This window comes from Cnephaeus nilssonii (genome assembly GCF_951640355.1).
Source record: "Cnephaeus nilssonii genome assembly, chromosome: 15".
Taxonomy (NCBI): domain Eukaryota; kingdom Metazoa; phylum Chordata; class Mammalia; order Chiroptera; family Vespertilionidae; genus Cnephaeus; species Cnephaeus nilssonii.
In genome coordinates this window covers 61,195,609-61,217,223 of record NC_137086.1, presented here as the reverse complement: position 1 = coordinate 61,217,223, position 21,615 = coordinate 61,195,609, and the positions used below count along the sequence as shown (strand labels likewise).

General features: G+C 45.3%; 2 protein-coding genes across 6 annotated transcripts in view; one reads left to right on the top strand and one right to left on the bottom strand.

Moving 5' to 3' along the window:
- The window catches only part of NPHP1 (nephrocystin 1), a 107,882-nt gene that overhangs the window by 45,313 nt on the left and 40,954 nt on the right, over nucleotides 1-21,615 (top strand). For 4 of the 5 annotated variants that reach the window (XR_013814633.1, XM_079792102.1, XM_079792101.1 and 1 more), the window contains 2 exons: nucleotides 4,707-4,781; nucleotides 20,465-20,575. Coding sequence is in view for 4 of the 5 variants with exons in the window: in XM_079792102.1 (XP_079648228.1) it covers nucleotides 4,707-4,781; nucleotides 20,465-20,575 (186 nt within the window). In the remaining variant the exon portion in view is untranslated. The remainder of the gene's footprint in view (nucleotides 1-4,706; nucleotides 4,782-20,464; nucleotides 20,576-21,615) is intronic. The other variant, XM_079792103.1, reaches the window with a different exon arrangement.
- On the bottom strand, nucleotides 8,097-9,372 carry LOC307111896 (dimethyladenosine transferase 2, mitochondrial-like). The gene has a single exon (XM_079792106.1). The coding sequence runs from the start codon at nucleotides 8,995-8,997 to the stop codon at nucleotides 8,248-8,250; it is 750 nt and encodes a 249-aa protein (XP_079648232.1). The 5' UTR covers nucleotides 8,998-9,372; the 3' UTR covers nucleotides 8,097-8,247.

Here is a 21,615-nt window from a genome sequence, read left to right as displayed (position 1 = left end):
TATGTAAATTACCATCACTCCGCTACGCCCACGATTGGGCCAGTGGGAGACACAGGGGGCGGGACTCGGGGTGGCTGGGGTGGTGATTGGGCCGGCAGGACGCTGAGCTCGCGTTGTCAGCGGCGGCGTGAGCTCAGCGTCTGCGCCATGGCTGTGCTGCAGCACAGACGGGCCTCTGGGGCAGCGAGCTGGGCGTTTGGAGGTTTGGAGGCGGCGTGGGTGGGTGGGCGGCAGGGCTCCCGGGGGAGGAGTCTGGCGGCAGTTGGGCTGCAGGAGCACGTGGCGGTGTCCCGGTGTCCGCAGAGGACGCGGGTTTCCACAAAAGCAGGCGGCGGCGGCCCCAGCCTTCCTGGGCGGGAGGCGAAGGCAAGACCCCTGCCTGGGCTCAGGCCGCAGGAGGACCACGCCCCCGCCCCGCCTCGCCCTAGAGGCCCAGGGACTTCAGAGCTGCCGGCCACACCGGGTCCCGACCAGTGGACAGACAGCCTACACGTGCATGATTAAATCATGCACTGGGCCTCTAGTTGTAAATGACACTGTTAGGAACATAGGAGTGCATGTATTCTTTCTGATTGGTGTTTTGAGATTCTTAGCATATATTCCTAGAAGTGGGATCACTGGGTCAAATGGCAGTTCCATATTTAATTTTTTGAGGAAACTCCATACTGTTTTCCATAATGGCTGCACCAGTCTGCATTCCTACCAGCAGTGTACTAGAGTTCCCTTTTCTCTACATCCTCGTCAGCACTTGTCATTTGTTAATTTGTTGATGATAGCCATTTTGACAGGTGTGAGGTGATACCTCATTGTTGTTTTAATTTGTTAAAATTAAACAGTGATCATCAGTGACTTTGAGCATTTTTTTTATATGTCTCTTGGCCATATGTATGTCTCCTTTGGAGAAGTGTCTATTTAGGTCCTTTGTCCATTTTTTAATTGGATTTTTTTGTTTTCCTTCTGTTAAATTGTATGAGTTCCTTATATATTTTGGATATTAACCTTTATCAGATGTATCATTGCCAAATATGTTCTCCCATAGAGTGGGCTCCCTTTTCATTTCGTTAATGGTTTCTTTTGCTGTGCAGAAGCTTTTTATTTTGATTTAGTCCCATTTGTTTATTTTCTCCTTAGTTTTCTTTTGTCCTAGGAGATATATCCGTAAACATAATTGCTTCGAGAAATGTCTGAGATTTTGCTGCCTATGGTTTCTTCTAGGATTTTTATGTTTCATGACTTACACTTATGTCTTTTATACATTTTGAGTTTATTCTTGTATATGATGTAAGTTGGTGATCTAGTTTCATTTTTTTGCATATACCTGTTCAATTTTCCCAACACCATTTATTGAAGAGACTGTCTTGACTCCACTGTGTGCTCTTGCCTCCTTTGTCAAATATTAATTGAGTGTAATGTCTTGGGCCAATTTCTGAGGTCTCTGTTCTGTTCCATTGACCTATATGCCTGTTCTTGTGCCAGTACCAGATGGTTTTGATTACGGTGGCTTTGTAGTATAACTTGAAATCTGGTATTGTGATCCCTCCAACTTTGTTCTTCTTTCTCAAGATTGCTGCAGCTATTCGGTTTTTTGTTTTTTTGTTCCATATAAACTTTTGGAGTGTTTGCTCTAGATCTGTGAAATATGCTGTTGATATTTTAATAGGGGTTAAAATGTATTTGATTGCTTTGTTAATGATGTTGATTCTACCAATCCATGAACACGGTATATTCTTTCACTTGTGTATATCTTCCTCTATCTCTTTTTTCAATGTCCTATAGTTTTCGGAGTACAGGTCTTTTACCGTCTTGGTTAAGTTTATTCCTAAGTATCTTAATTTTTTTGTTGTAATGGTAAATGGGCTTGTTTTTTTCTGAGCGTTCATTATTAGTGTATAAAAATTTCATCTATTTCTGGGTGGTAATTTTGTATCCTGCTACATTGCCGAATTCATTTATTAAATCTAGTAGTTTTTTTTGGTGGAGTTTTTAGGGTTTTTTATGTATCTGTGAATATCATGTCATCTGTGAATAATGACAGTTTCACTTCCTCCTTTACAATTTGGGTGCCTTTTATGTTTTCTTCCTGTCTGATCACTGTGGTTAGGACTTCCAGTACTATGTTGAATAAGAGTGGTGAAAGTGAACAGCCATGTCTTGTTTCTGTTCTTAGGGGAAATGGTTTTATTTTTTGCCCATTGAGTATGATGTTGCCTGTAAGTTTGTCATATATGGCCTTTATTATGTTGAGTTATGATCCCTCTATTCCCACATTGCTGAGAATTTTTATCAAAAATGGACATTGGATTTTGTCAAATGCTTTTTCTGTCTATTGATATGATCATGTGATTTTTGTCTTTCCATTTGTTTATGTAATATATCACATTTATTGATTTGCAAATATTATACCAGCCTTGCATCCCTGGAATAAATCCCACTTGGTTATGGAGTATGTTCTTTCTAATGTATTGCTGGATCTGATTTGCTAATAATTTTTAAAATAATATATATTTATTGATTTTCAGAGAGGAATGGAGAGGGAGAGAGGGATAGAAACATCAATAAATGAGGGAGAATCATTGATTGGTTGCCTCCTGCACTGCTGCCTACTTGGGATCGAGCCCGCAACCTAGTCATCTACCCTTGACCGGAATCAAACCTTGGACCCTTCAGTCTGCAGGCCGACTGAGCCAAACCAGCTAGTGCTGATTTGCTGATACTTTTTTGAGGATTTTAGCATCTATATTCATCAGGGATAGTGGCCTGTATTTCTCTTTGTAGTGTCTTTATCTGGTTTGGAATAGGATAATGCTAGCCTCTTAAAAAGATCTTGGAAGTGTTCCTTCCTCTTGGATTTTTTTTTCGAGTAGTTTGAGGAGGCTAGGTATTATTTCTTCTTTGAGTGTTTGGTTAAACTTCCTTGTGAAGCCATCCAGACCAGGGCTTTTGTTTGCTGGGAGTGTTTTGATTACTACTTCAATTTTATCAGTTGTTATTGGCCCATTTAGGTTTCCTGATTCTTCCTGATTCAGTTTTGGGAGATCGTATATTTCTAGGAATGTGTCCATTTCATCCACATTGTCCAGCTTGTTGGCATATAGCAGTAGTTCTCAACCTTTCTAATGCCGCAACCCTTTAATACAGTTCCTCATGTTGTGGTGACCCCCGACCATAAAATTATTTTCGTTGCTACTTCATAACTGTAATTTTGCTACTGTTATGAATCGTAATGTAAATATCTGTGTTTTCTGATGGTCTTAGGCTCTATAGCAGCGGTTCTCAACCTGTGGGTTGCGGCATTAGAAAGGTTGAGAACCACTGGCATATAGTTGTTCATAGTATTTAAAAAAAATTTTTTTTTTTACAATCCTTTGTCTTTCTGGGGTGTAAGTTGTTGCTTCACCTCATTTGGTTTTGATTTTAATTCTTTGGGTTTTCCTTCCTTCCTTCTTTCCTTCCTTCCTTCCTTCCTTCCTTCCTTCCTTCCTTCTTCCTTCCTTCCTTCTCTCTCTCTTGATTTCTTGATGTATCTGGCTAAAGGTTCATCAGTCTTGTTTATCTTTTCAAAGAACCACCTTTTGGTTTAATTGGTATTTTGTATTTTCTTTTTTAGTCTCAATGTCATTTATTTCTGCTCTAATCTTTATTATTTTCTTCCTTCTGCTTACTCTGGGCTTTTCTTGTTGTTCTCTTTCTAATTATTTAAGTTGTAGGGTTAAATAGTTTATTATTAATTTTTCTTGTTTTTTTTTGAGATAGGCCTGTAGTGCTATGGACTTTCCTCTCAAGACTGTTTTTGCTGTGTTCCATAGAACTTGGGTTGTCATGTATTCATTTTCATTTGTTTCCAGGAATTAAAAAAAATATTTTTATTGATTTTGGAGAGGGAGAGATCAATGTTGAGAGATAATCATTGATTGGCTGCCTCCTGCAGCCCGTAAGATACTGCTAACTGCCTACCTTAGGGACTTAGAGGGCAGTGAATTGAATTTGACCTCAGATGACATGTTTGGGATAATTTCTAATTATTTTTAAAGATTAGTTTTAGAAGTGCTATACTAAAATATTTTTTATTGAAGATAAAAATTGTTACCTTTTCTTTGGAAGATGTCAATTTTGACTGTAACTTTACAGAATTTGAACTTTTCTTTATAGTTTTGGCTCCTCTTGTATTTCATTGTTTTATGTATATTGTGTGACTAACTTCTTCAGTAGCATTTTATGAGATTAAATTGCAGAAATAATATAATTTATGGGCCTTGAGATCTTGAAGAAGATGGAACCATATATCTGAGCTGTTAGCCTTGTCTGTCTCAGGGGCAGGGTGACGGACTACACATGAAATGCTCTTATGAGTCACGTTTCTTAAAAGGTCATTTGGTACCTGAAACTTACTTTTATATCTCAGGTATTAAGTATTTCACTTAATATAATTTATCACTAATGCAAAGATATGAGTCTGAATTCATTTTATTAGTCCTTTTCTGTTTTATAAAGTGCTTTAACACTTGCTTTTTGTTAATCATTTAAAAAATTATATATGTATTTGATTTTAAAAAGCAGAAATGACAGAATTGCACAAAGTAAAAAGTGAAAGATCCCTTCTCCCTCCTCTCCACGCATTTTAGCCACTGTTAACTGTTTAGGGTGTGGAAGTAGTGGTGTTTCAGAGAGCTTTCTACATGATTTCTAATGGGAAAATTTCATTTCAGGTTCTGAGCAACATTCATACAGTCAGAGCCACATGGCAGCCTAAAAAGCCCAGAACATGGACCTTTTCTCCTCAGGTGAGTCATCTGCTGAGTGAATGGAATGAAAGATGAATTTCTTTTACTGTTAAGTGTCATGCAATTAATTTCTTTTTTTTTTTTTTAAAGTTCATATATTAGGATTTTATTTTATTTTATTTTCCAATTTTTTTATTAAGGTATTATATGTGTACATATCTTACCATTGCCCTCCCCACACCCCACTCCCATATATGCCCCCACCCCCCAGAGTTTTGCATCCATTGGTTATGCTTATATGCATGCATACAAGTCCTTTGGCAATTAATTTCTAAGGTGAGGCTGTCAAAGTGTATTTCTGAAATGATATACTTAAGTTTAGCACAGACTATATGGGGTCATATTTAAATGTTTAGATTATTTAATGTTCTTTGAGGACTTTGACAAAAATTACTCATGTTTCTGACTCAGCAAAGTTATAATTCCTTGAATCACCTCATTCAGTGGATTTCAGGGTTCATAAAAATGCTCGCTGGAGGAAGATTCCAAGATGGCTGCAGACTAGCAGGAAGCTCTGTCCACTTGCTTCCAGCACCAGACTGGACTTGTGGCTAAATTGCAGAGCATTCAACTTGAAAAACCAGTTGAAATGTAGCTGATCTGAATTATTGTGAGTGGGGAGTGTGGAGAGGGGACAGGAAGAAATGAGGAGAGGGTGAGCTGCATGGCTGGGAGGGAAGGCGTGGCAGTCCAGCCCCTGTCCTCTGGTAGCATCGGGCAGTGGGAATCAGTGATGTTTCGGTCCACTTGAGAGTCTCAAACCACACCACCACGTGCAAAGAGTGATTGCTTTGTCACAACACTAGCCTGGGAAGTTCACCTCAATCTGTGCCTATGGGAGGAGCCATGCATTGGAATTTGGGGCTGGCAGAAGGGTCTGACCGGTACACCCAGCAGTGAATCTGAGGGACCCTGTAATCTGCGGAAGGACTTTTTGTGGAGTTCAGGTCGGGGGCTGGACAGCATTGGAGCAAAATCCAACGAGCTCCACAAGTAGCAGATCCAAAGTTTTTTTTTCTTTCTTTCTTATCTTTTTTCTTTTATAACATTTCTTTCTTTCTTCCCTTTCATTCTATTTTTTTCTCTTTCCTTTCTTTTTTTTTTAGTTTTTATTTATTTTATTATTTCCTTTTCTCTGATCCCACAGAAGAGGATCAGTCCTGTCTACCTTGAGTGTATGGCATATGCCCGTTTTCCCACCAGGGCAACGGCTGGTTCTGCCCCACCCTGCTACAGCCTGAGACCAGAGGGAATGGCTCTGGGCTGGATATCTGTGTCCATGTGACTGGGTCTGGCAGCATAAGGGACTCGGATATTTGGCCAGGTCTGAGTCTGGGCAGAGGCCCTGCCAAAAGATTGGCGTGTGTAGTGGGGATGATTTTTATTTTTTAAAAATGCCTTTTGCTTGGGGTGGCAAAAGGGGATGCCAGTGAGCCAGGCAGAACTGAAGTATTTGAAGGAGAGGAAGTGCCTGCTACCGCCTCTTACAAGGTATAGGTACTACCCCACAACACAAATCTGTTTAAACCATCCTGGCCAGAACCTAGATACCCCTACAGAGCCCGGTTCTGTGGGGGGAGTAAGAGCAGCTCACAATAGATATATTTAAGGCAGACACAGCCTCTGTCCTATGGAAGCCCTACCCCCTGAACTACTTGTGGCTGTGCCCTGGTGTGGTTCAGTCAGGTTGCCCAGGGCCAGGCAGGAACAGTGATTCGCAACCTCCACAGGTGCTGTGACAGAACAAAACAAGACCAAACCTAAAACAACATGAAACTCAACAACAAAAGACAAAAAAAAACCATACTGAAAGACACAAGACCAAAAGAATTAGAGGAGACAAAAACAAAACAAAACAAAAAAGAGAATATGGAGGATGGAAAAGAAATAGAATAAGAATAAAAGAATAAAAAAATAATGAAATAATACTAATTTTTAAGCTGCAATAATAATGAATAAAATAAATCTAAAATAGGAAAAGGAAAACAGGAAAAGAAAAGAGAAAAAAATAAATTAAAAATAAAAACAAAAAAAGACAGAGAAATAGAAAAAAAAGAATAGAATGAAAATAAATAAATACAAGATATGAAAGAAAAAAGATAAGAAAGAAAGGAAATAAACTTTGGATCTGTTACTTGTGGAGCTCGTTGAATTTTGCTCCAATGCTGTTGAATTTGCCCCCATGATGTGTCAGTCCCGGATGGCATGACATGGTCGGGGTTGAGCCTCCCAGTCAGCAAGCCTGAGTGCTGAACCCTCCCATGAATGGGACAACAGCAATGAAGACCCAGATACAACAGTAGGGCCCACATAACCCACACAAGGGACATTCCTAGAGCACCCTGCTCAGAAGATCAAGGAGATTGCACTACTGGGTCCCACAGAAGGCCACTGCACCAAGACTGGGAGGATAGCAGCATTATCCAATACACAGAAATGAACACAAAGAAACAGCACAAATAGGAGAAAAAAGAAATAGGCCCAAATGAAAGAACAGGAGGAATCTTCAGAAAAAGAGCTAAATGAATGGGAGGAAAAGCAATTTATTGGAAACGGAGTATAAAGCAATAGTTTTTATTTTTATTTATTTATTTATTTTTAACATTCTGAATTATTTATTGAATGTGCATTGACCATACATGACGGAATTTAAAGTGAATAAGTTAGGGTCAACTTTGTTTCATTTGAAACAACCAAAAATAATCACAAGATCTTATTTAAAATATTTTAATTTCTAAAAAGTGTAAGCCATTTTAAAATTAATGTAATTGCACAGTATTTGTTAATCCTTTCAACAAACTGAAAGGTAAAACAAACTATTTAAATCAGTTTAATTTACTTTCTCATTTTAAAAATGAACACTTTGCCCCCGGAGGATGCAAAAATCAACAGTGAAAGTGGACTATTTAAAGTAATGCAATGTAAGTATTTGACTAACAGGATTTTTAAAAGTAAATTTCATCTGGTAATTCCATACAACTACCAGTATGTTGACAGTAGATAGGAATTTAAAACAAACAAATCTAAGCTGATCAAATCCACAATTAAGTGAAGTTTTCATTTTATTCAGTTGTAAATAAAATAGCAGCCATTGTTTTATCCAATGTACTAATGCTATCAACTTCAGAAGAAATTATCTGCCTTGTTTGTGAAAAGCAAGAATAGTTACCTTCTGTTGAAACACTGTGAGCTTTAAAAACTTAGTTCTTTTTTAATTGCTTTATAATTTCCAAGTAAAATAAATGGCTCCAGCTACTGTCTTGGCAGTCAGTTTCCTATACGATTACATCTTCCATAAAGTCATCATATAGCCACTTACAGGTGTGATCTTTGGAACATTCTATAGTTTCAAAAAGGCATTTGAAGTCTGAAGGATACATGTCTATTATTTTTATTATTTTATCTTGTCTTATTTCCTTCAATATGTCCATTGCATCAATTGGACTCAATGAAGTTAAGTGGTCAATTAGCTTGCATGGTGCTTCAAAAAACACTGCTTTGTCATGTGAAAAAATACATCATAGTTAACAGATGTGAAATGTGAAAATAAATCTTTATGAGGAGTCAATTGAATAAGACACAGGTTTTGTTGTATTTGCTGTTCTAATGATTCCTTACACTGTGGCTTTTCCCGCTGCCCACTTTGACTGCATATGTCAAATGACGACCAAGGTTCTATATGAAGAAGCTTCACTTCATAAGCTACTTGCCAGAGCACACTTAATGCGTAGTACAGGTTAGGGTTCAGGGGGTTCGCCATCATCCTCTGGGATTCCAGTTCATAAAAAAAAAAAAAATTTAGTTGTACTCGTCCATATCTATATATAGAAGTACAGGAATATATGTCATGTAAAACTTTCCAAATCATCTTTTTCTCATTTTTAGTTGGGAAGATTCCAATGACTTTCAAAGGGATACCTTTTGACCAAGGAAGTATTTCTATTCCAAATTTTTGAAAAAGCAACTTTGAATTCACAACAGGTTTTATTACTCCAAAACTCCTAGGATCCAGTTTAAAGAAGTCATAGTGGAACACATGTAGTTTCCCACCCAGCTTTTTTCCTAGGGACTCCAAATGTGGAATAAAAGCTTTGTCACTTTCAAGGGCAATCACTCTGGCACCTCTTTGAAGTAATGCTCTAGTCAGGATTCCAGGATCTGGATTGATTTCCAGGATTAGGTCACAGCCATCGTTTTTCAGCAGGAATGGCACCATGGTCTCGGCCAGGTTTGGACTGAGTATGTAACGCTTGGACTCTAAGTGGCTCCTGGACACCCTGGGGGGCAGATCTTTGAAACCCTCACTGGGCGCCAGCTTTGACCAAAAATCGGACAAACTACAGTGGTTCCTCGCCGGGCCGCCCTTTCATCTCGCCGCTCCAGACCTTCAAAGGCAAAGGCCAAAGTAATAGTTTTTAGAATGCTCAACAGCATGAAAAAGACATAGAAATAATGAAAAACAACAAATTGGAAATGAAGACTAATATATATATAAACTAATAAAAGAGAAACATGCAAATTAACCATCACTCTGCTACACCCACCAGCCAATCAGAGCAAGTATGCAAATTAACCCAACAAAGATGGCGGTTAATTTGCATGTGCAGATGGAGTGAGGAGTGAAGACTGAAGACAGCATAGAAGGAAATAGGGAGGGAAAGCGGAAAGCAAGGCTGCTGCGGCAGCTGCGGGAAGGGAAGTGCAGGGGGGGGCGGTGGCGGCAGGAGGAAAAGTGCGGGGTGCAGTGGAAGGGAAAGCACGGGGCAGCAGTGGTGGCGGGATGGAACGTGCAGGGGGGGCAGCGGCTGTGGGAGGGAAAGCGGAAAGCGCGGGGTGGAGGGCAGAGGCGGTGGGAGGAAAAGTGCAGGGCAGCGGCGGGAGGGAGGGAAAGCACAAGGCAGCAGTGACAGCAGGAGGGAAAGCACGGGGTGGGGGGCAGAGGCGGCAGGAGGGAAGGGAAAGCACGGGGCAGTGGCAGGAGGGAAAGCGCAGGGAGGGGTGGCGGCTGCGGGAGGGAAAGCGCGGGGGGTGGAGAGGTGGCGGCGGGAGGGAAAGCACGGGGCAGCAGCACCTGCAGGAGGGAAAGCGCGGGGTGGAGGGCAGAGGCAGCAGGGAAAGTGCAGGGGGCAGGAGGGGTGGCGGTGGCGGGAGGGAAGCCTGCTGGAAGCCCTGTTCTTGCAGGAATCTTCCTGCAACAGGCCTCTAGTATATAGATAAAAGCCGAAGCGACTGAATGACCAAACGACTGGTCGCTATGATGCACACTGACCACCAGGGGACAGACGCTTAATGCACAGGATCGGGCTCCCTCCTGTCTGGATCGGGCCTGTGGGGATCGGGCTTCCTCTTATCTGGATCAGGCCTGCGGGGATTGGTCTCCCTCCTGTCTGGATTGGGCCTGTGGGGATCAGGCCAAAACTGGCTAGCCAGCATTCAGAGGGATCTGGATTGCAAGAGGGTGCAGGCCAGGGCGAGGGACCCCACCGGTGCATGAATTCATGCACTGGGCCTCTAGTAACTGAAATAAAGAATACACATAAAGAGTGGTTAGAGGAAGCAGAGGATTGAATCAGCAAATTAGAAAACAAGGTAGAAAAAAACAATCAGAGAAGCAAAAAGAAAAATACTTAAGAAACATGGGGACGGTTTAAGGGATCTTTGGGACAACATAAAACAGAACAACATCCACATTATACTGGTATGAGGGGAGAAGAAAGTGAGCAAGGGATAGAAAACCTGTTTGAAGAAATAATGACAAAACTTTCCTAACCTGGTGAAGGAAAGAGTCACTCAAGTTCAGGAAGCACAGAGAGTCCCAGTAAAGAGGAACACAAAGATCCACATCAAGACACATCACAATTGGAGAAACCAAGATGGCGGCATAGGTTAAACACCTAACCTACAGCCTGGCACAACAATTTCAAAAATACAACTAAAAGTCAAAATGGACATCATCCAGAACCACAGGAAAGCTGGCTGACTGAAATGCCCACAACTAGAAGGAAAGAGAAAACCACAAGGAAAATCAGAGAAGCTGTAAAAGCCTGAGGTATGGAGACACGGGCGGAGACACGAGCATGCGCGCGTGCGGGGAGGACGGAGCCGGAGAGGAACGGGGGGCTGACGGCCTGGCCGGCGTTCTCTGGTGGAAAGGAGATAAAAGCTCCAGATTGCACTGAACCCCGGCTCCGACTGCACTGAACCCCAGTTCCGGGCGAAACCCTGGGAAGCCGGGCTCATGCTGGGGGAGTCTGGGCTGTGGTGCGGAGGCACAGAGGAATGGCGCCGGAAGCGTGCATGTGAATGCGCGCAGTGGAGGGACTGTTGCCTGTGCCGCTGAATAGCCCTAGCGGGAAGGAGACAAAAGCTCCGGACCGTGCTGAACCCCAGTTCCAACTGCACTGAACCCCAGTTCTGGGAAAGACCCGGGGAAGCCAGGCTCATACTGGGGGAATCTGGGCTGTAAGGCAGAAATGCAGAGAAGCGGCGAGGGGCAGAGCACCGGAGGCGTGCACGGGATTGTGCGCAGAGGATGGTCTGTTGACTGTGCCGCTGGCTTGCCCTGGTGGGAAGGAGACAAAAGCGCCAGACTGTGCTGAGCCCCAGTTCCGACTACACGGAAACCCAGTTCCGGGCAAGAATCTGGGAATCCGGATTCATTGGGGGAGAGTCTAGACTGTTTGGCAGCGGGCGAAACTCCAGGGCGCTTTTCTCTCAGAGGTGTTTGCAGGGAGTACAGAGGGACACTGAGACACAGGAACCTCATAGGGCGGGGCTGACAGGAAGCCAAGGCTGTAGGCTCCGCCCTGTAACTCCGCCCCATCCAAGCTGAGCACAGAGGCTTTTACAATTTTGCAAGTCTAGTTGAATGGGGCTGTCTCCCGGCATAGACACAGCTGATCCTCACAGCCAATTGGACTGGAGGTCACATCCTCCCAGTGTACCAACAGCAATCAAGGCTTAACAACACCAAGACTTTGTACTCAGCCCACAAAGGGGGGTATCAAGAGCGACCACCTAGGGAGATTGGGGAAGCTGAGCGATAGGGAGGCAGCCAAAAGGGGAAGACACCGAAACAGGTCACGAATATAAGGGATGCTGTAATTCCTGCTGAGTGGCCTCAGGCAGTAGCTGACCTACATTCCATTGGTGACCCAGAAACGAGGGCATCTAGTGGTCGGTGTGAGATGACACCAGATTTCAACCACTCGCATAAGGGACACATTCAAGAGGCTTACTCAGTGAGCGCCAAAGCCTTGCTGCACCAAGACCCGGCCCATAAACGTGTCTCCTGCACAGCAACTCTTCCTTTATAGACACAGAGGGTCTGCACGGCCAATTGGCCTGGAGGACAATTCCTCCCAGTGACACCAACAACAATCAAGACTTAACTATACAAAGGAGGACCAAGAAGGAGGCATAGGGCGGAAGCCTGATTGTTGCCTACCACAACAATTTTGAGACTAAGACGGGAGAGCAGAGCAGACACCATCCAGAACCACTGGAGGACTGACTGAGCAGATGCTCTACAACTAGAATAAAAGAGAGGGGTACGCGGGATGAAGCTGATGCCGGTGACCCAAAGATCACACTTTAAGAACTACGGCTCAGGCGACACAATGGCGGCCTGGAACGTGCTCGGCGCAGTTCCCCCGGCGGTCTCCGGCTGAGGGGAAGGCTCCACTCGCTGCCAAGCATGGACAGACGAGCCCCTGGGAGACATGGGGTGGGAGACTCCGCGCATGCTGACCTCCGAGTCCTTCAAGAATCTCAACGCCCCGGAAGCGGCCAGGTGCGCACGCTCGGCGACCGGCCACCGCTGCAGACCCAAGGGCCGACGCAGCCACCCCGGACCAGCCCGCCGCCGCGCACCGGGCACACCGGAGCTTTGCCGAGCCCGCCGCCCAACGAGTTCTGCGGCGGCTGCCCTGGAGCTCTGAGAAAATGGCCGAAGGAATTGCTGAGAGGGAATTGACCAACAGGAATTGGGATCACGAAGACGAAACCCCGCTGGGTCCCAGATCCGGGTGAAGCCGCGCGCCCCTGGGTCCGGGTGAGGCTGGGAATTGGGTCAGGGTGAGGCTGGGTCCCGGGTCCAGGTGAGGCCACATGCCCCTGGATCCGGGTAAGGCCGCACGCCCCTGGGTCTGGGTGAGGCTGGGTCCCGGGTGCGGGTGGAGCTGCCCCCCTGGGTCCGGGTGAGGCTATGTGCCCCTAGGTTCGGGTGAGGCTGGTACCTGGGTTCGGGTGGGGCCGTGCGCCCCTGGACCCGGGTGAGGCCACGCGACCCTGGGTCTGGGAGAGGCCACGTGCCCCTGGGTCCGGGTGAGGCCACGCGCCCCTGGGTCCGGGTGAGGCCACACGCCCCTGGGTCCGGGTGAGGCCACGCGCCCCTGGGTCCGGGGGAAGCTAGATCCCGGGTCTGGGTAAGGCCGTGTGCCCCGGGATCCGGGTGAGGCTGGGTCCCGGGTCCGGGTGAGGCCGTGCACCCCTGGATCTGGGTGAGGCCACGCGACCCTGGGTCTGGGAGAGGCCACGCGCCCCTGGGTTCAGGTGAGGCCACGCGCCCCTGGGTCTGCGGGAAGCTAGATCCCGGGTCCGGGCGAGGCCATGTGCCCCTGGATCCGGGTGAGGCTGGATCCTGGGCCCGGGTGAGGCCAAGCGCCCCTGGGACCGGGTAAGGCCACGCGCCCCTGGGTCCAGGTGAAGCTGGATCCCGGGTCCGGGTGATGCCGTGTGCCCCTGGATCCGGGTGAGGCTGGGTCCCGGGTCTGGGTGAGGCCGTGCGCCCCTGGATCTGGGTGAGGCCACGCGACCCTGGGTCTGGGAGAGGCCACGCGCCCCTGGGTCCGGGTGAGGCCACGTACCCCTGGGTCCGGGTGAAGCTAGATCCTGGGTCCGGGCGAGGCCGTGTGCCCCTGGATCCGAGTGAGGCTGGGTCCTGGGCCCGGGAGAGGCCACACGCCCCTGGGTCCGGGTGAGGCCATGCGCCCCTGGGTCTGGGTGAAGCTGAATCCTGGGTCTGGGCGAGGCCGTGTGCCCCTGGATCCAGGTGAGGCTGGGTCCTGGGTCCGGGCAAGGCCGTGCGCCCCTGGATCTGGGTGAGGCCACGTGACCCTGGGTCTGGGAGAGGCCACGTGCCCCTGGGTCCGGGGGAAGCTAGATCCCGGGTCCGGGCGAGGCCGTGTGCCCCTGGATCTGGGTGAGCCTGGGTCCTGGGCCCGGGAGAGGCCATGACCCCTGGGTCCGGGTGAGGCCATGCGCCCCTGGGTCCGGGTGAAACTGAATCCTGGGGCTGGGCGAGGCCGTGTGCCCCTGGATCCGGGTGAGGCTGGGTCCCGGGTCCGGGTGAGGCCGTGGGCCCCTGGGTCCGGGTGAGGCCACGCGACCCTGGGTCCGGGTGAGGCCATGCGCCCCTGGGTCCGGGTGAAACTGAATCCTGGGGCTGGGCGAGGCCGTGTGCCCCTGGATCCGGGTGAGGCTGGGTCCCGGGTCCGGGTGAAGCCACGCGCACCTGGGTCCAGGTGAGGCCACGCACCCCCTGGGTCCGGATGAGGCCACGTGCCCCTGGGTCTGGGTGAAGCCGTGCCCCTGGATCCGGCCGAGACCCAACCAGAGGGAGTCGGACCTGCATTACCACCATTTGTCCACCATCCAGAGCTGAGGGGTCAGTGCCGACATGTACACATAAGGAACTGGTGGACATTGATATTGGGTCTCAAAAGAACTGTTGGTCCAGAAAGAAACTCACTACAGACTGATTCATTTGCCTGTCAGTATAACTATTATTGCTCGTCTCACATTCAGTTCTTATAAGTATATCTCTAGTGACACATGATTTCGCTCATCTAGGGGAAATGATGAACAACATAGTCTGATGAACAACAACAGAACCAGAAACAAGGAGGCATCGATCGGACTATCGGGCCTCAGAGGGAGGATAGGGGAGGGTGGGGGGAGGGGGGAGAGATCAACCAAAGGTCTTGCATGCATGCATATGAGCCTAACCAATGGTTAAGTTCAACAGGGGGTTGGGGCATCCGTGGGGAGGGGTGTGGGATGGGAATGGGGGGATGAGGACAAATATGTGACACCTTAATCAATAAAGAAATTAAAAAAAAAAGAAAAGAAAAAGTAAAAAAAAAAATAACAGAACTATATCAGGAAAGAAAGGAATTTTCCTTATTCAGATGCTTTCCTAAAGACATGTAAACAATGCCTTTCCATTTCTTTCCTAATTACTTAAATAAAAGTATTTGAGCAGTAAAAAAAAAAAAAAAAGACACATCACAATTAAAATGGCAAATGTTCAAAACGCATAATCTTAAGTGCAGCAAGAGAGACAGTAAGTTACTTACAAGGGAGTTCCCATAAGGCTGTCAACTGATTTCTCAACAGAAACACTACAGGCCAGAAGGGAATGGCATGAAGTATTCAAAGTAATGTAAAGCAAGGGTCTGAAACCAAGATTACTCTCTCCAGCAAGGCCATCATTCAAAATTGAAGGTGAAATGGATTCCCAGACAAAAAAAGACTAAAGGAGTATATTAACCCCAAACTAGCATTGTAAGAAATGTTAAAGGGGCTGCTGTAAGAAAAAGAAGAAATAGAGAGAGGAGCACTGGCATAAAGAATAAAAATGCCTATAAATAAGTACCTATCAATATTACTATAAATGTAAATGGCTTAAATGCTCTAATAAGAAAACATAGGTTAGCTGAATGGGTAAGAAAACATGGACCATATCTATTTTGTCTACAAGAGACACACTTTGGAACAAAAGACACACAAGATGAAAGTGAAGAGATGACCCTGGCTAGTGTTTCTCAGTGGTTAGAGCATTGGTCTGTACACCAGAGGGTCGTGGGTTGTGGGTGCGCTCCCCATCCCCAGTCGGGGTGCATGTAGGAGGCAGTCAATTGATATGTTTCTCTTACATTGATCTCTCTCTCTCTCTCTCTCTCTCTCTCTCTCTCTCTGTCTCTCTCTCCCTCCCTCCCTCCCTCCCTCTCTTCCTTCCTCCCTTTCCCTCTTACTCCCTCTCCCTCGAGCTCTCTTTTCTCCACCCCCTCCCCTTACACTTTCTCTGAAAAGCAATGGGAAAAAATATCCTCAGGTGAGGTTTAAAAAAATGCCCTCTGATGTAAAATGAAAACATAAAGTAACATTTAGGAAATGTTTTTCAAAAGTGAAATCTGGGTTAATGAGAGCTGTACTTTCTTCAGATAAAATCGTGGGACTGTCAAGACTGGAACAAAAAGGACTGGCATTTAGCCCAGTGATTTCACACCACTGAGTCAGTACTGCATAGGGGGAAGTGAAGACAAAGATGTCTGTGTTCTCTTTTTTTGTAAAGTTGTATTTATTGGTGCTACTTGCAAGAGGAGAGACCATCCAACATGGGGAACCAGTAAAGGGAAGTTAGGAAGGGCTTGTTTGGGATTAGGCCTTGTGTTAGGATTTTGAGCATCTTGAGAAGTTTGAATTGGGTGCTCTCAGAAACTGAAGCAATAATTTGGTATCTTCATAAGTTTTATCTGGGAAGCAGGAGGAACAAAGAGGTTAAAACTCTATTTGGTAGGGAACAGCAGTCACTGACATTAGCTGGGAGAGTGCCATGTTTGATCATTTATTTTTCTGTTTGTTTTATCTGTGTTCAGACATGATTATAAAGTGGTCCTGTCTCTGTCTTGTTCCATCCTAGTCACAGAGAAGTCTCTTCTAAAGCTGGTGTTCTGTGGAATGGCTTACCTTCAGTAGAAGAAGCCGTGGCTTAGCTGTGGGGCCAACCCAGCTCCCAGCTGACAGCTGTCAGGGCTCCTTTCTTTGTTCTCTCTCTCTAAATATATGTACATGCATATGTAACCATATGTAGGATCATGTAGTTTATTTCACTTAATTTTTTTTCTTCCCTCACATTTTCATTGCTTTAGTATTTACTTTCCTGCCACACTAGTTTCCATGTGTCCCTGCACCCTAAGAACCTTCATTAACTTCCTCTTATGGCATCAAAAGACCTTAAAGCAGGACAGAGGCGCCCGCACGCTGTGTGCTGTGTGTGCACATGTGTCTAGAGTACAACTCCTAAAAGGCCATGTGATGCTCTAAGCTCCCTCCTGCTGGTATTTTTTTTCATTTTTTTAAATTAAATAAATCTTTATTGTTCAGATTATTACAATTGTTTCTCCTTTTCCCCCCCATAGCTCCCCTCCACCCGGTTCCCACCTCACCCTCGGCCCTTACCTCCCCCCCCCCGCATTGTCCTCATCCATAGGTGTACAATTTTAGTCCAGTCTCTTCCTGCACCCCCACACCCCTTTCCCCCTGATAATTATCTATCCACTCCCTTTCTTTACCCCTGATTCTATTATATTCACCAGTTTATTCTGTTCATCAGATTTTTAATTCACTTGATTTTTAGATTCACTTGTTGATAGATATGTATTTGTTGTTCATAATTTTTATCTTTACTTTTTCCTTCCTCTTCTTAAAGAATACCTTTCAGCATTTCATATAATACTGGTTTGGTGTTGATGAACTCCTTTAGCTTTTTCTTATCTGTGAAGCTCTTTATCTGACCTTCCATTCTGAATGATGACTTTGTTGGGTAGAGTAATCTTGGTTGTAGGTTCTTGCTATTCATCACTTTGACTATTTCTTGCCACTCCCTTCTGGCCTGCATAGTTTCTGTTGAGAAATCAGCTGACATCGTATGGGTGCTCCCTTGTAGGTAACTAACTGTTTTTCTCTTGCTGCTTTTAATATTCTCTTTGTCTTTTGCCCTTGGCATTTTAATTATGATGTGTCTTGGTGTGGTCCTCTTTGGATTCCTTTTGTTTGGGGTTCTGTGCACTTCCTGTACTTGTAAGTCTATTTCTTTCACCAGGTGGGGGAAGTTTTCTGTCATTATTTCTTCAAATAGGTTTTCAGTATCTTGCTCTCTCTCTTCTTCTGGCACCTCCATAATTCTGATGTTGGTACGCTTGAAATTGTCCCAGAGGTTTCTTACACTATCTTCAACTTTCTGGATTCTTTTTTCTTTTTTCTTTTCCAGTTGAGTGTTTTTTGCTTCTTTGTATTTCAAATCTTTGACTTGATTCTTGCCTTCCTCTAGTCTGCTGTTGGGTCTCTGTATAATATTTTTTATTTCAGTTAGTGTATGTTTAATTTCTAGTTGGTCCTTTTTCATATCCTTGAGGGTCTCGTTAAATTTATCGGCCTTTTCTAGGAAATTCTTGAAAAACCTTATAACCGTGGTTTTGAACTCTATATCCAGTCGTTTGTTCTCCTCCATTTCTTTCATTTGTGGTCTGTTTCTTTGACTCCGCATTTTCGCTGCTTCCCTGAGTTGGTAGTGTATCTTTGTGTGCTAGGTTTCCTATATGGCCTGGTGGGTCAGCCTCCCCAGTTACCTGAGGTGGACACTCTTGGTGCTCCCCTTTGTGGACTGTGTGTACAGCCTTATTGTAGTTAAGTCTTGATTGTTGTTGGTATCACTGGGAGGAATTTACCTCCAGGCCAGTTGGCTATGAGTATCAGCTGTGTCTACGCCAGGATACCTTCTGTATTGGAGACAGCCTTATAGGACCAGACTTGCAAAATTGCAAAAGCCTTTGTCCTCAGCTTGGATGGGGCGGAGTCTCAGGGCTGAGCAGACAGTCTTGGCTTCCTTTCAGCCCTGCCCTTGCGCACGCGCCTCCAGACCTCTGCCTTCTGCGGATCCCCTGAGTTTCCGCCTGACCATCCAGATTCCTCCTGTAAGAGCATGGGTCCCTCAGGGGCTCGCCCGGAACTGGGTTTCAGTGAAGTCTGAACTGGGATTCAGTGCAGTCAGGAGCTTCCGACTCCTTCCGCTATGGAAAGCCTGTGGCAACCTCCGCAGTCAGACCTCTCTGCGCACACTCATGCGTGCCTCCATTCCCCTGCCCGCTGCGGCTCCCCTGAGTCTCTGAGTCTCTGAGTCTCTGTGTGCCTTTCTCTACAGTCCAGTCTCCACCCGTATGAGCCTGGGTCCACGGGCTTTCGGCCGGAGGTGGGGTTCAGTGCAGTCGGGGGCTTCCTTTCCCCTCCTGCCAGCCAGGCACTCGGCCACCCTTCCTCTCTGCGCGCACGTCTCCGTACCTCAGCGCTTTGCGGCTCCTCTGATTCTCCGTGAGCTTTTCTCTTTCCTTCTAGTTGTAGAATTTCCACTCAGCCAGCTTTCCTGTGGTTTTGGATGATGTCCGTTCTGTCTTTTAGTTGTTGTTTTGAAATTGTTGTGCAAGGCAGCAGTTTAGGTGCTTACTTAGGCCGCCATCTTGGTTTATCCCCCTCCTGCTGGTATTTTGGCACAACACTTCAGAGTCCTGTTATGGGGTGTCTGTGTATGTGAAGTGGTTAGGGTAGAATTTTCTAATGTTTTCTCAGATATAGAGGTGAACTATTTGGAAGGATAAGTATATGTTACTTTGTAGAATGAAATTAAGCATCTGTTAGGTACAAGGCATTCGTCCTAGGTATTGAAGGAACTTACATGATGTTAGGGAAGAAACCTATGCACATATAATAACAATATCTCTATTTGTGGAGCTCTAACCATGTGCATTTTCTCATGGAATCCTAGAGCACCCTATGGGGTGGGTACTGTTAGAACTGTCTCAATGGCAGATGTAGCAGTTATGGGCCTTCTTTGCTGTGGAAGCACAGAGGAGGTAGAGATTAACTACAGGCTCAGGAAGGTTTTGTGGAAGGGGAACTAGACCTTGAAGGATGGTGGGGTTTTATTGGCAGAAAAGAGGTATGTGGTTGTCTCAGGAGAGGGAGTAGAATGAGCAAAGGGAAATTCACAAGGATCACATGCTGGGGGTCTTGTCCAGCATCTAGAAGGGTTCAGGAATCTGGAGAAGGGCTGTGTGTAAATTATTAAAGAGTCCAGAGACGGAACATAAATTTGGAAGGCATTTTGGGGGGGCCAGAGGATCTTGGCTGTAGGAACCAAGTTCTGCTGTCTCTCTGGACCCTTTGCTTTTTATTAACATAAATTGTCCTAAAGCAAGGTAGATATACATATCAAAGGCAAGGTTTAGTATACAGAATCCATTGTCAGATTGGGGGAACTGCCTATGGCTATTCAGGTGTTTGGCCAGTAGGAGGCAATAACATGTAGATTAAAGTGCCCTCAGCTGTCTGGCAGCAAGCAATCATTTATGCATCCTTTTCAGGTTTGGGGAAATGCCCTCAGCCATCCCAGATGATTCAGCCCTGCTGACATGCTGGAATTGCTTCTGGCAATCACATACCAATGTGTGTATGAAGTCTTTAATTTTAGCTCTGTTCACAAGGAGCTATGGCTAAGTATAAAGATCTTATAAATGCAAATGACATCCATCACACCTCTGGGCGCGTAGGTGTAGTACCTGTTTTACTTAGCCTCTCTAAGGAAAGGGTAAGTGAACATAAACTTATTTCCCCTTAACACAAAGTTAAAGTTTTAAATTTCAAATCATTAGTTCAGATGAGTCCAGTCCATCTGCTCTTTGTTTCCTTTAAGAGACCTTTACTGTGACACAAGGTCATGCTGGGGGTCTTGTCCGGCATCTAGAAGGGTTTTGGTAGAGAACAGCAGTCACATTTTCAGGTGAATGGAGCTGAAAACTCCCCCAGTTTTAATTTTTATTGGTGACTTTAGTTTTCTTTTGTTTCAGGTTACTGGCACCTTGCCGTGCTTGCTTGATGGTGATTGTTTTATCAGGTCCAATTCTGCATCTCCCGATCTTGGAATATTATTTGAACTTGGAATTTCTTATATTCGTAATGTATGTCAGTTAACAAATAAGGCTTTCTCATGTATCTGTTGAAAGGGAAGATTTTTAAAAAAGCTTGTATTTACAAGTAAAATAATTGAGATTTTTTGTTATAGAATTTTAATCCTTGAGGAATGGGAATGGCAGTGATTTTATTTTATTATTTTAAATATATTTTATTGATATTTTTACAGAGAGTAAGGGAGAGGGATAGAGAGTTAGAAACATCGATGGGAGAGAAACATCGATCAGCTGCCTCCTACACACCTCCCACTGGGGATGTGTCCGCAACCAAGGTACATGCCCTTGACCAGAATTGAACTTGGGACCCATCAGTCCGCAGGCCGACACTCTATTCACTGAGCCAAACCACTTAGGACAATGGCAGTGATTTTAATATTATACCCTGAGTGGACAGATTATTATAATCTCTGAACGCATAATCTGGCCACTCAGAGTGTGTGTGTGTGTGTGTGTGTGTGTGTGTGTGTGTGTGTGTATTAGAGGCCCGGTGCATGAATTCGTGCTTGGGTGGGGTCCGGCCAGCCTGGCCAGGGGGAGGGAACATGGGCTGTTGGCCTGCCTGCCTGCTGATCGAACTCCTGGTCGAGGGGACAATTTGCATATTATTATATAGGATATACACTGAGTGGCCAGATTATTATGCGTTCAGAGACCATAATTGGCCACTCAGTGTATTTAGTGCTGCTTATTTAGTAGCACTTAAAATTAAAGTGTAAAAGATGCTCAACATCACAAATCACTGGGGAAATTCAAATCAGAACCATAGTGAGATACCATCTCCCACTGTCAGAATGGTATTATCAAAAAGATAATTGATAATGGTATTATAAAAAAATGTTGGTGAGGATGTGGAGAAAAGGGAACTCTCATGCACTATTGGTGGTAATGTAAATTAGTATAGCCCCTATGTAAAACATTATGAAGGGTCCTCAAAAAATTAAAAATAGAACTACCATATAACCCAGCAGTTTCACTTCTGGGTATTTAAAGAAATCCAAAACACTATTTCAAAAAGATGTATGTATCCC